This window comes from Euprymna scolopes, chromosome 17, assembly GCF_053919585.1.
Source record: "Euprymna scolopes isolate OS-2025 chromosome 17, ASM5391958v1, whole genome shotgun sequence".
Classification (NCBI taxonomy): domain Eukaryota; kingdom Metazoa; phylum Mollusca; class Cephalopoda; order Sepiida; family Sepiolidae; genus Euprymna; species Euprymna scolopes.
The window spans coordinates 88,775,792-88,791,068 of NC_136498.1; the positions used below are offsets into that span (position 1 = coordinate 88,775,792).

Below are 15,277 nucleotides of genomic sequence, written 5' to 3' on the forward strand. Positions count from 1 at the left end.
TATTAATTTTTTTTTTTTTTTTTCCCCTGTCGGTAGGGCATGAGAACAAACCGACTGCCCCCCTGCAGAGGGTAAAAATCCCTCAATGGGGCAACCAGTTAGCCATGGGTTGCTACCCGTAATGTCTTAGGACGTGATCCTGGTGATTGAGCGAACCTAAACCAGGATACATAGAAGTTTAGGCACCGCAACACATTACTTTGGCCCTTACTTCGATTAGATGGGCGGTCGGAGAGGCCCGATCCGACCAATCGGCCAGTCATGCCAAGCCCCACCATATATTGCCCATTCCAAACCCCCTAATATATGATGGAAAGCGATGGCTGAGGGTCAATCGATTAGGTGTGAATATCGATGACGAGGCTGTAAACCCCTCAGGATTGCTACAGATCCCATAGCAATATCAAGAGAGATACCACCAAAGTCATCATTGTATCCCTGTGGAGGCTGGGCGAATCGGTTTCCCCCCAGGCTCTTCCCCAATAGTACTCCGAGGTGGGTGGGGAACAAACATGATGAAAAAAGAAAACAAAATATATGGCTTATTCCTCCCAAAAACCACCCAACCACCCAAAGAGAACCCACTCTGATGTCTCTGACATCAGTGGCTCTGAGGAAGAGATGATAAAACCAAGGAAGTCAACATTCGTAGTAATAGAATCAATGGTGGAAACTCCTTTGAGCAAACTATCACCTTTTAAAATTGAAAAAAATCTTAAAACTCTAAAACCAAAGTCTATTAAAAAACAATTTAACGGCAGCCTATTAATAGAAACCCATAACGAAGAACAAACTAAAGAAATATTGAAACTAAAATTATTTGAAAACATCAAAGTCAAATGCTACAGACATCCAACCCTAAATACCTGCAAAGGAGTAGTGAAAAGCCACGAACTTGCACTTTGTCCCTTGGAGGAAATCAAGACAAACTTACAGAAACAGAATGTGTTAGATGTTCGTAGAGTTCAAATAAAAAAAAAACAGTGAGAAAATCGATACCAATACATATATACTAACTTTTGATTCCCTCACCATACCCAAAGAAGTGAAAATTGGATATATGAAAATAAATGTAGAAATTTATATTCCAAACCCCCTCCAATGCTTCAAGTGCCAGAAGTTTGGACACCATCAAGATCAGTGCACACGATTACCAGTGTGTGGAAGATGTAGAGAAAGCGGCCCACACATTGACTGCAGAAAAGATTTCAAGTGTGCCAACAGCCTTGGAAATCATGGCGCTGGCTCTAGATATTGTGAAATATGGAAAAGAGAAAAAGAAGTGACCAAACTAAAATATATAAAGAATATATCCTACCCAGAGGCCAGGAAAATCATTGAAACTAAAACATATGCAGATGCAACAAAGAAAACTACTCCAATCAACAATCAAAATGGTCATATACATGTAACGGATACAACTGACAAGAAAATTGATGTCCTAAGCAAACTAATAAAGGAAATGAAAGAACTATTAGAAGAAATGAGGAAAATGAATAGTTCAATGTCTGCAACCAATCCAAGGATAATATTAAGTAAAGACACTACTGAACCACAAAAAGAAACAAAACCACAAACCATTTCTACAAAAACAACCGAACAACCATCAAACACATCACAAGCCAGAAAAGAATCAAAAATCCCCCCAGACAAAAAAAAAAAAAAAAAAAAACAGGAAAAGAAAGATCCCGATCTATATCTCGAACAGGGACTCCGACAGAAAATAGATTTGAGGGATTGGAGACGATGGAAGTTGAACACAATTCCAAATGATGAACAAAATATTACAATGGAATATCAAAGGGATAAAAGCAAACCAAAATGAACTCACATTATTAATAATAAATATGAGCCCAGCACTTGTCTGTCTACAGGAGACCTTTCTGAAAGAAAATAATACCATCAACATAAAACACTACACATCTTACAACTACATAAATAAAGATACGGACAGAGCTTCTGGAGGCACATCAATACTCGTGAAGAATGAAGTCCCTCAAAGACAAATAAATATAAACACAAACTTGCAAGCAATTGCAGTTTCAGTGACTCTACATAGAACTATAACACTTTGCTCAATCTACATCCCTCCAAAAGATACAATCAACGAAACTGAGATAACTCAATTAATAAAACAACTCCCTAAACCCTTTTTTCTACTAGATCTCAACAGTCACAATGGGGAAGTAAAGAAACAAATAAAAAAGGAAAAGAAATAGAAAACATAATAAATAAAAATAATCTATGCCTCCTTAATAATCAAAACTACACCTATATGTACCCAGCAACAGGTAATTTCACCGCCATTGACCTTACCTTATGTGATCCTTCCATATATATATGGACTATGATTGGAAAGTACACAATGACACCTGTGGGAGTGATCATTTCCCAATCATCCTGGAAAGTCTAAGTACTAGTACTGAACAAAAAACACCCAAATGGAACCTACATAAAGCGGATTGGGAAGACTTCCAGGAACAGTGCAAAAACCAATTAATTATCGAAAAGAAAGATGAAGATGACCATTTGAATTACTTCATTAAAACACTCACAAACATAGCAAATAATACCATACCGAAAACAACCAAAACCAACAATCACAACAAACCTTGGTTCACAAAAGAATGCAGAAAAGTCATCAGAGCTCGACGAGCTGCCTTGAGAAAATTCAAAAAGTACCCAACAAGCGAAAATCTGGATTTCTTCAAAAACAACAGAGCAAAAGCCAGACGAATCATAAAGGAATCCAAAAGAACAACATGGAGAAATTATATATCCAAAATTAATGTGAATACGAAGGCAAAAACAGTTTGGAACATGATGAGGAAAATAGAAGGAAAGTGTAGTAGTAAACCAATATCCCACATCTCTAAAGGCAACAAAATATACACCGATCAAAAAGACATTTCCAATAACCTGGCAGATAATTTATCAAACATTTCATCATGTGACAGACAAACAGAGAAATTCAAAAAGATTAGAGAAAAGGAAGAGAAGAAGAAAATTCTATTTAAATCACAAAATACCGAAAAATACAACCAACCTCTTACCTTGCCTGAATTAAAAGAATCACTAACCAAATCCCATGACACAGCTACAGGGCCCGATGAAATTCCATATGAAATCCTCAAAAAACTTCCAGAAACCTCAATGAAATACCTACTTGAAATTTTCAATATTATATGGTCCAGTGGAAACGTACCTGAGACCTGGAAAGAGGCCACAATAATACCAATCCCCAAATCTGAAAACTCAAACATCCAATCCCAATCAAGTAACGTCTCAGATCCATTGAATTTCAGGCCAATAGCTCTAACAAGCTGCATTTGTAAGACCATGGAAAGGATTATAAACAAAAGACTAATCTGGTTCCTGGAAACAGAGAATCTTATTACAGAATTTCAAACAGGATTCAGGAAAAACCGAAGTTCAATAGACCACATAGTCAGACTTGAAACCTTCATCAGAGAAGCCTTTGTAAGGAAGGAATATTTAACAGCAGTGTTTTTTGACATGGAAGAAGCCTACGATACTGTGTGGAAGTACGGTGTTACAAGGGATCTGAAGGCGCTTGGACTAAAAGGCAGAATGCCAATTTTTATTGAAATTTTTTTTAAAAATAGACGGTTCAGAATAAAGGTTGGCACAGCTCTCTCGGACTTGAAGGAACAAGAGAATGGAGTACCTCAAGGGAGTATACTGTCAGTGACCCTGTTCAGTATCCGAATTAACAACATTGTAAAAAACCTTAACCCTGGGGTAGATTGCTCCCTATATGTGGATGACTTCCTAATATGCTGTAAATCTAGATCTATAATAGAAAGGAAGCTTCAATTGTGCTTAAACAAAGTAATGAGATGGACGGAAGAGAATGGATTTAGATTCTCCAAAAGAAAAACGAAATGCATGCATTTCTGCAAACTAAAGAACATGCATAATGATCCTGTCCTAACCATGGAAGGAACGCCCATACCCGTTACTGACCAGTACAAATTCTTAGGGATTTTATTTGACAAAAAGTTAACATTCATCCTACACATAAACTATCTGAAAAAAAAATGTAACAAAGCTGTAAATCTTTTGAGAGTGGTAGCACATACCGATTGGGGTGCAGACAGGGAAACACTCCTTAAACTTTACAGAGCACTAGTCCGCTCAAAGCTAGACTACGGTTGTTTCATATATGGATCAACCCGAACATCATATATAAAAAGCCTAGACCCTATTCACCATACTGGCCTAAGATTGGCCCTAGGAGCATACAGAACCTCCCCCGTGAACAGTCTATACACGGAAACACATGAACCCCCACTAGATCTAAGGCGAGAAAAGTTAGCCCTTCAATATTTACTCAAACTGAAGTCTTGCCCAAACAACCCTGCATACCAATGTACCTTCTATCCTAAATATGAAGAACTCTTCAACATGAGAGGAAAAATTATCAAAACTTTCGGGTTCCGAATGAAGGAAAGCATTGAAGAATCGAAAATTCCAATCTCCAGCATTCACAACTTCATACTACCTAAAACACCCCCATGGACCATGAAACAAGTAGAAATAAAACTGAACCTAAACAAAAAGTCCAAATCTACCACAAACCCTATTGAATACCACTACGAACTTCAACATTTAAAATTACGATATTCAGACTACACCTTTATCTACACAGACGGGTCTAAAAGCAACAATCACACTGGATGTGCAGCAACGTACCATAAAACCACAATGAAGAGAAATCTTCAAAATGAAGCATCTATATTCACTGCAGAATCGATCTAGCACTCAACATAATTTCAGAGGAAGCCACCAAAAACTTCATCATTCTTACAGATTCTCTATCAGTCCTATTATCTATACAAAATCAAAAACAAGAAAATCCACTAACAACAAAATTAATAGAAAAAATCAATATCCTTTCAACTACTAAAAACATTATTCTTGTCTGGATCCCCAGCCATGTGGGGATCAAAGGCAATGACAGGGCAGATACAGCTGCAAAAAGATCTTCTCACCTTCCAACTGACAATTTTAAGATTCCACATACTGATCTTAGACCCCAGATAAAAGCATACATACAGGAAAACTGGCAACTGCGGTGGAGTCAGCAAGAGGACAGCAAATTATACTCAATCAAACCTGAACTTAAGGAACGATGTCCGGACATCAATTCTCTCTGAAAATTTTATTAAAGTAGTCGATGGGCAGAAATTTGAACTTCACAGTATTAACGCGGAATCCATCCTGAGCCCAATTCTCTCCCTTATCTTCATCAATGGCCTCCCAAATCACATTCTTAGTTCTTTCATCAACATCCATGCAGACAATACTACTATCAATGGCAACACTTTGAAGACCAACAAAAACCGTGATCTTTCTCATTGTTTAATCTGGTTATGGGAAGGCTATATGTGTGGCAGGAAGACTTAGCTTCATGTCACACGGCCAGAAAAACCAAGAAATGGCTATTTAATAACTTTTATGACTTCACCAGTGCCAACATTTACCTCCCCTCTTCTAATTAGCATGATTGCAACCCTATGTGTAAGGTGCAGCTGAGAAAGACAGCAACTTGCATCACTCTAAGGAAAAGCTGATTGCTAGGATCAAACTGTTATTCAGCTGTGTCTCTCGAAAGATACTGTAAAGGCTGCAAAAATTGTTTCACTTGGAGACTGGAAGTTTCTTTAAGTGAGGTATAGTTGACACAACACCTTCCAAGATGCACTTTGAATTTTGATAATGCATTGATTATTGGCAAAAATATGAGTATTTTGTACAGAAATATCAACTAATATGCTACCAGATTTGTATTTCATTCTCTACATACTATGGAAAATCAATAGTTCTATAAGAGAACTTTTTTTAATTGTGAAAGTATTATTTGTTTCTTCAATTGTATTTACACACACACCCCATTGTTTTTTTTTTAAATCAGTCTTTTTTTCTAGATTTGGCAGTTATATTTGATAAATAACTAAAATAGATTATCATTAAAAATGTTTCTTTAAATTAATCAATGCTAATACTCAGAATATGATTTACTATCAGTGAATCTTGAAATTGTATCTCATTAAATTTGTTCCTGGTGTTCATGACAAACTGTGCTGAAAATCTGCTTATGAGAGTAAAAGCAGCTCCTCTTTCCTACATGCATGACTATTAAAAAGTAAAATAATAATCAGGATTAAATTGAATTTATCAAAGGTTGTCAGAATTTTGGGGTGGTTATTAAAATTCGATTTTGTAGGGTAACATGTACAAAAAATAGAGAAAAAAAGAAAAATAGCTATGCAACAACAAAGAAAAAAGAAAGGAAGACCCTGAATTAAGGTTTAAAAAGTTCAAAGTTTATTTGGTATAAGTGAGTGGAGGATTGCTTTTTGCTTCCCAAAAGAAATGGTAAAAATTACCTCATTAACACATCAAGAAAAAATAATTCAAAGCATAAACATTTAAATTACAATTAAAAAAATAATACCAAAAAAAGAAACACAATTTTACAATGAAGTCTCGAAATTAGACTTCCCAAGAAAAGGGAACAAACGTTCTCGGTTCCCTTAAAATAAAAGGAAGGCTTACTTGAAAAAGGTCTGAAAGTGAAAAAAAACATGAAAGAAAGAATTCTTGAAGTTCTTTTTAAGGCTTTTTTTTTCTTCTATGTCCCTTTTTTGTCCTTTCTTCAAAACAAACAAAACCTTCAAAAGGTTTAAAAGTTGCTCTCTCTCAACCCAAGAATAGAGTCCGAATTGAAATTCCTTTTCTCTTAAAAGTTTTGTCTTCTTCTTCTTTTTCTTTCACCCAAATTAAAATTCCTTTTCTCTGAAAAGGTCGTCAGGCGTCCTCTTCACCCATAAACCTTTCCTTGAAAGGGGGGGGGGTGAAGAAGTACAATTAATGTCGATGTCTCTCTGTCAACAGCTTGGAAAAGGAAGAAATAAAAATGTTGACATGCTCTGTCCACACTTTTCCTTTTCAATGAATGGTGTATTTTAGAACACCACTTTCAAATCGCTCCAATAAAAGCTCTCTACCCTTAATGAATTTATGTCATCCAACACGGCGGAATACTGGAAAACAAGTCTTGCTCTCTAGAAATCCTATCCGGAACTAATTCAGAAGAAAGTGCAAAAAAAAACGGATTTCTGGGACTGTTTTCCAGCAGCCAATCACCATCGAGCAAGGGAATAATGGAGGCAATGATGATGGATACTGCTAAGAAAAGGAAAGACACTAAATAAATAGAGAGAAAGAGAAAGAAATGTCCACAAAGACTTAAATGACAAAAAAGGAGGGAGAGAGAGAGTGATGCACACACACACACACGCACACACATTCGCCAGCTGAAAAGGCCTAAAGTTCATACGACTGCTGGATGAAACGGGGCCAAGAAAGAAGGGAGGCAGGTAACATGAATGCCACAGGCTAACCAAGACTGCTGACCTCCCACCTCCCTTTGCACTGCTAAAGGTGACTATGTCTATAAAAAATAAAATTCAGACGATGTCTATTTAAAATACAGACCAATATTTACGATAAATGACTGACAAAACGTTTAAGTATGAACCTTTTATAAAAAAAAAAACTATTATAGTCAAAGATAAGGTAGGGTACTTTTATAGATTAGATAATCTTATAAATAACTAGATGTATCTACTCAAGATGTAGTAATGGCATTTTTATTTTGAAATTTTTCAGGTTTTTATAGATTTTTATTTCACACAATATTGTATTAATAGTATACAAGTAATGTGTAAGTTACATATAGGCAAGAAACATGCATACACAGCAAAATGCAAAGTGTACACATATTAGTATAGAGAAGACATGGAAAAACATATTACTATTATATTGTTCAAACTATGAGTTATTTCTTTTACATTATATGAGTTATGCTTAGGAAGAGACAGTTATTAGTATTAATAAATAAATGAAAGAATGTATCAGGATTATTGTAATATTGTGTACATGTGTGTGTATGGGGGGGTTCTTTCCGGTGATGATTATTCTTATTTATTTATTCATATCTGTATTTGAATGTTCTTATTTATTTATTCATATCTGTATTTGAATGTAAGTCTCTTATTTAGTGTCTACGCTTTTGTGCGCCGTGATCATCTATTTATGTATGTCTATACATGTGGTCGTGTCCCTTCTAATGTGTGTGCATGTATATATATATATATATATATATATATATATATGTGTGTGTGTGTAGTTCAATAAAGCCACCATTCCTTTTTTCCTGTTTCTGGTCTTTGGGAATGCTGCTTTCTTGCCGTCACTGGTTGATGCTGGAAAAACATTTTATGAGGAAACACAACACCGATTTCTAGCATGGCCTTTGACTAACATTCCTATTCCTGAAAGTTGAGTTGAGAGGTTTAAATTTATCACATCATTTTTCTTAAGAATGTTGTCAAAAACAGTCAATTTAATGTTGTCAGAAATTGTGACTAGCACTTCTAACCTCCCTTATCCCCATTCTTCAATGTTTGAAGGGTTAATTAGTTAATTGATCGCCATTTTTTTAAATTGATCAACTAACAGGCTACACCGCTAGAATAGATCTATTTTGGCAACCTTGAACTAATGTCTACTGGGTAAATGTTTGTCATTATTTGTGATCCATTTCTGACATGTCAGCCCTAATCAGCTAGTTAATTTCTCACATACTCCAATTTTTTTGCCAAAATAATAGTCTACTCTGGCGGCACGTAACCTGTAAGTTGCTTTGTTTCCACAATTATTGACATCTTTGTAGATTAACATTTGAATTAAACAAATGGAGTTCAATAATTTGGTTCATGTTAATATTTCAATGACTGAGCAACAACTAAACTTAATACAAAAAATGGTGAGCAGTATTGAATTCATTGTTGATTGTCCAGTGTTTCAGTGACAACTGACGAAATACAAAAATAGAAGTCAATCTCCCGCCTAATTAACTTTCCAAACATTGAAGGGTGTGGTTAGAAGTGCTAGTCACATTCACCGTATAATTTCTGACTGTGGAAAACTCCTGTAGCAGGTACAATTGAATGGTGTCTAACCCCCAACACAGATATCTGAAATCCCAACTAGAAATATTTCAGTATTTAAAATACTGAAATATTTCTGGTCAGGTTTCCACCATTGTATTCAGTTTTAAATTACCCTATGATTATTTTTTTAAATTTTTATATTTTGATTGTTCATAGAATGAAAGTTCAAGAATTGTGAAACACTTCCATTTTACAACCTGGTCCGACCATGGGGCACCAACGTACCCGACGACATTACTCATTTTCAAAAGGAAAGTGAAAATGTACAACCCAGACAGTATGGACCCAATCTTAGTTCATTGCAGGTAGATATAAATGGTTTCATTTCATTTTTTTTTTTTTTTTTGTTACCCTTGTCTGATTTGTCAAAAAAATTTTAATTGTATACAGATTTTCTTGTTTAACTCCCATTTTATTTTTTATTTTGTTTCTATTATTCCTCAGTGCTGGGTCTGGAAGGACTGGTACATTTGTGGCCCTGGATTATTGCATGGACCAAGCTAAAACAGAAGGTTTAGTTGATGTACTGGGATGTGTCCAATTAATGCGAACAAACAGGGTCAATATGATTCAAAATTTAGTAAGTTATTACATTTTCTGTTACTTATAATGATATGTGATCATTTATTTTCTCTTACACTGAATGTCATACATAATTTATATATTTATTTGGAGTAGAGTTTGTACAGATTCATTAGAGATGGAACGACTTTTCTTCACAGACAAGAAATCAAAACTGAATGAAGATGATTTTAAACCTTCAGTAAAGAATACTTTTGAAAGCATATTGATTGCTCATGATCATAATAAAACAGTTTAGATTTATTGATAAGCACAGCAGCAGAATGATTAGCAATCTTAAGAAATGTGAATTTTGTAGATGATGATAGTTTAGTAATTTGGATGCGATTTCTTTTCATTAAAAATTTGGCTTTGTCAATCCAACAACTTTGTATAGGAATTTTTTTTCATGAACTTGAAAAAAACTGGAAGAGATTTTTGCTTATAATGACATCAGTGGTAGATGAGCTTTCTTTCATGATAATAATAGAATCAGTCCATGTTTAATTTCAAAGAAAAGGGATAAAAATACATTTCTAAATATCATAAAATCATGCACAAAATCACTGGATAAACGTTGCCCACACAAATTTCTAGGTTCTTTTCTATACTCACAATAACTTGTGATATCTCCTGAAGTCTGAATGATAAATCAAAGATATAACTATGTCTGTAGAGTTACTGGTAGTGTTTGGTGATGGAGAACATAATGGGGATTTCGGGAGGGGGGGATTTGGATTTAGGGTTATGAAAGGGTTATTTTATCTTATTTTTATTATTAAATTTTCAGCATGACCCACTCCAACTGCCCAAAAGAGAAAAGAAACACAATTTCCCTAAACAAAAATAAATTCTGGTTATATGTCTGTAAAACACCACCTGGTTAGCCAATAACCCAGAAAATGGTGATTATTTCACATTGAATTATATATTAAAGTTTTTCACATGATTGCTTAATTTCATTTGAAAAGGGAGTATGTTGAAAATCTTTATCTACAAATTTATCAAGTTTTTAGTGATTTTCTTTTTTGTATTATATCTTACATTTTGATAAACTCATTTTGGGATTTTCATTTATATTTTTTTCCAGGTGTCATTTTTCCTATTTATCCACTTGTGTCATTTTTACATAAATTTATGACTACCACATAATCCAAGTTGGTTTTTTATGCTTCTCTGCCACACGCACACATGGGGTGGAAAATTAATTTCATGTTCAGCTTTTTTCTATTATCTGCTCACATCTCTGATTCTTTAAGTAGATAATCTTTTGGTTCAAATGTACATATGAATTGATTTTATTGTGAAATGTTACCATTTGAGTATTTTAGAACTAATAAATTTTATAGAAATTACAGATATTAGATTTTCATCAACACCTTTAAGATGACCTAATATATATTATTTTTCTGAAATATTTTTTAATTCTTTCCAGGATCAATACATATTTGTATATGATGCTTTACTTGAGGCTGTGAAGGCTGGGGATACAACCATTCCAATGTCAATATTCAATGAAACTTATCAGAAATGGGGAACATCAAATCCAAAAACATTTCTGACAAAAATAGAAGATCAATTTCAGGTAACCACTTAAAATTTTACCAGTTGATTGAGAATAATTCAATGACATATTTTTGTCATAAAAATAACAGTTAGCATTTTTTGTTATATCACTCCCACTAATTAGCATACGTGGGTGAACAAGATATGGATAAAAGTATCAAGTCAGCAAGACCGGAGAACTGTGTTCGAACGCCGGATAGGCAAGACGCATGTGCCGGTTGCTCCATGAAAGACTTTAACACGCCCTCTGCCGGACAATCTTTCAACTGCAGTACAACTGCACCTTTGTAAATATGTATTATATTTTCGTCTTAATATATTTGTTTTACCTTTACTTTCTGCGTTCGTGTTGTTATTGATACAGACACAACAGTGGCGACGGGATTTCGAAAAAAGATTTACGCGTGAGAAAATACACTATCAAACTCAACAGTGGTATTCAGGAAATACTTACTCGTCAAAGATTGAAAAAAAAAAAATTAACTCGAGAATTCAATGTTTAAAATGCAGCAACTACGAAATTGTCGAACGCGATATTCAAGCGCTGGATACTTGCAAAACGCCAAGATTTTTTTTTGTGACTACTTGAAAGGAAATTCAAAACCCAGGACACTTTGAAAAAAAAAACAAAAAAAAAACAGCAAGTACTTTATTTCAAAGTGCTTACGAGAAAAAAAAACTTGAAAGTTACTGTAACCCTTTCTGCAAAGTGCACACAAAAAAAAAAAAAATGTGTTTCGCTAGGATACCGTGAACTTATTAGGTAGACTGTTTTGAAAGAAAACATATATTTTTTTTTTCTCAGTGTACTAAGAAGGGATTTTTTTTCTTTCTTGTATGTAATTAATAACGTAACAAAAGGAATCGGTTGTTCGTAGTTATTAAAGAAAGGAAATTGTAAAAGTGACTAATTTACTAATTTGAAAAACAAAATGGAGGATCTTATCAAGTTATCTGTTGGTCAAACGCAAAGAAAGTAAGTTTATTACTTCGAAAGCTGGGTACCAGTGAACATTGCAAATTTGTTGATTTCATATTGCCAAGGAGAACGAATCAGTTAGACTTCACTGAGACCGTAAAACTTAAGGAGTTATTCAAACCGAACATGTCTCTTTTTCACAAGAGATGGTCGTGTATGAACCTTAAGAAAACGGAAGAGCAGGACTATCTGACATATGCGTCAGTAGTGAATAAACACTGCAACAATTTTAAATTATCGGAACTTATGGTGGACGGCTTCAAATGTTTAATTTTTGCACAGGGGCTAGTTTCTACAAAAAATTCAGAGATCCGAAGACGTGTTCTCTCAAAATTAGAAACAGAACAAGGTCTGACACTGCAAAAGTTAGCAGAAGATTGTCAAAGGGAAGTATCACTAAAAACAGACTCCAGAGATATAGAGGAAGCAGGAGTGTCGTACGTAAGGAAGATTAAAAAATCTGGCAGAAATGCAGGGCAAAGAAAGTGGGAGACTCGTCAAAATCCAAAAGATTACGCGAGTTATAAATACTCAAACTCTAATTACAGGAAACAAAATTACGATTCAAGTCAAAGGAATTATAAAAAATCGGGACCAAGTAATAATTGCGGAAGATGTGATGAAAAACATTGAGGGAAAATATCAGATGCTTCAATTGCGACAAAGTCGGACATAAAAGTATTTGTTGCAGAACAAAATAAAGTACACCAAATGAGAACAAACGACAAAGAGAAAGACAATTTCCGAAAATATGTGTTGGTTAATATTTTCAGCAAACAAATAAAATTTCAACTTGATTCTGGAGCAGATTTGTCGGTAATAAACGTTAGCACTTGGAAAAAACTGGATAAACCGACTCTGAAAAAGTCAAGTAAGGGTGCAAGAACGGTGACAGGAGACGAAATCAAATTCGAAGGAGAAGTCGTCCTGCCCATTAATTTAAATGGCACGACAAAGAAATTGAAAATCTTCGTAATTAAAGAAAGCGAGAATTTATTGGGAACAGATTTTATTGAAAAATTCAACCTTTGGGATAAACCGATGAACGCTTTTTGTAAAAAAATAACCAGCTCCACCACCACGTCAGAAAATATTAAAAATGAACTAAAGAACAAATTCTCAGAAATATTTACTATGGGACTGGGAAGATGTAATAAATTTAAAGCTTTGTTCGAGCTAAAAAAGGATGCAACACCAGTATTTAAGAAAAAACGGAACATGCCGTTCGCCAGATTAGACAAAATAGATAGCGAATTAGACAGACTTGAAAGAACGGGCATTTTATCGAAAATCGAAACTTGTGTTTGGGCAGCGCCTACGGTGTACATAAAGAAGAAATCGGAACAAATTCGAGTCTGTGGAGACTTTTCAACCGGGTTAAATAATATGCTACAAGATCATCATTACCCTTTACCAAGCCCGGAAGAGATTTTTGCCAAACTAAATGGTGGGAAAATTTTTTCAAAAGTAGATTTGTCCGCCTATCTGCAAATTCCGAAAGAAGAAAAATGCTCAAAGATTTTATGCATTAACACACACAAAGGGTTATTCAAGTATAACCGATTACCGTTCGGGATAAAAGTCGCGCCGGCGATATTCCAGCAAGTGATGGACACAATGTTGAACGGTTTAGATTGTGCTTGTACATACCTGGATGACATAATCATAAGGAGCGCATCCATAAGTGAACATATAGAGCATTTAAAACAAGTGTTAGCAAGAATAAACGAGTACGGATTCAAGGTGAAAGAAAACAAATGTGAGTTTTGTCTAGATGAAATCAAGTATTTAGGACAAATAATAAGTAAAGATGGTCGACGCCCTGATCCTGAAAGAGCGATAGCAATTAGGAACATGCCAGCACCACATAACGTGACGACTTTACAGAGCTTCTTAGGCCTAGCAAACTACTACCAAGTATTTATCAAAGGCATGCATGACCTAAGAGCTCCGCTGAACGAATTATTAAAGAAAGAAACACCATGAATATGGACAAAAGAATGTCAAGACTCATTTGAGGAAATTAAAAAGATTTTGATGTCAGATTTATCCTTAACTTATTACGACCCAAAATTACAAATAATTGTTGCGAGTGACGCGAGCTCGTATGGTATAGGAGCATGTATACAGCATATCATGCCAGATGGAACGACGAAACCTTCAAGGACCCTAATTCCGTCAGAGAAGGCTTACTCCCAAATAGAAAAGGAAGCATTAAGCATTATTTTCGCAGTGACGAAATTTCACCATTATCTGTACGGGAGACATTTTATACTGGAAACAGACCACAAGCCCCTAGTGACTATTTTCAGCTCAAAAAAGGGCTTACCAGTATATACGGCAAATCGGTTACTCCATTGGGGTATGATATTGCTAAATTATGATTTTCAAATAAAACATCTACGTTCGGGGGAAAAATAGGTCATGTGGATGGATTGTCAAGGCTTATACCGAAAAGGGATGAAACCTTTGAAGAGTCAGTAATTGCAGCTATACGTTCTAATTATGAGGGAAAAAACATAGTGTCGAATATAATAAGAGAATTACCAGTCATGCTTACCGATATAAAAAGGGAGGTTGAAAATGACGACGTCATCAAAGACATAAAGGAAAAATTAATGGAAAATGACGGAAAAACGCAAAGTATATTTTTCTTATGCAATGAGGTATTATTATATAGTGAAAGAGTGGTTGTACCGAAAACCTTGCAGGAAAAAATCTTACGTGATTTTCATACAGGACACCCAGGTATAAATAGGATGAAGACACTTATAAGGAGTTATGTTTACTGGCGTAATATGGATGTGGATATTGCATTAACAGTAAACAAATGTAAAGGTTGTGCGTTAGCCGCTAAGGCACCACCGATAGTTCATAAACCTTGGAAAAAAACTGACCATCCATGGTCATGCATTCATCTAGACTTTGCTGGACCGATCGAGGGAAAATACTACCTAATCATAGAAGATAATTTTTCCAGATGGCCGGAAGTAAAGCGGGTCAAAAATCCAACGACAGATAACACAATAAGTTTTCTGCATGAAATATTTGCACGTTTTGGGGTACCAGACATTGTAGTCACAGATAACGGAACACAGTTTACTTCAAGTGTTTTTGTGAATCGTTT

The 15,277-nt window shown here is 35.0% G+C and overlaps 1 protein-coding gene across 2 annotated transcripts in view; it reads left to right on the top strand.

The window, feature by feature from the left end:
• Nucleotides 1–15,277, top strand: part of LOC145296841 (receptor-type tyrosine-protein phosphatase alpha-like) — a 978,869-nt gene that overhangs the window by 810,491 nt on the left and 153,101 nt on the right. For both annotated transcript variants that reach the window (XM_080142961.1, XM_080142962.1), the window contains exons 18-20: nt 9,201–9,349; nt 9,489–9,624; nt 11,041–11,190. In XM_080142961.1, the coding sequence (XP_079999087.1) occupies nt 9,201–9,349; nt 9,489–9,624; nt 11,041–11,190 (435 nt within the window). The remainder of the gene's footprint in view (nt 1–9,200; nt 9,350–9,488; nt 9,625–11,040; nt 11,191–15,277) is intronic.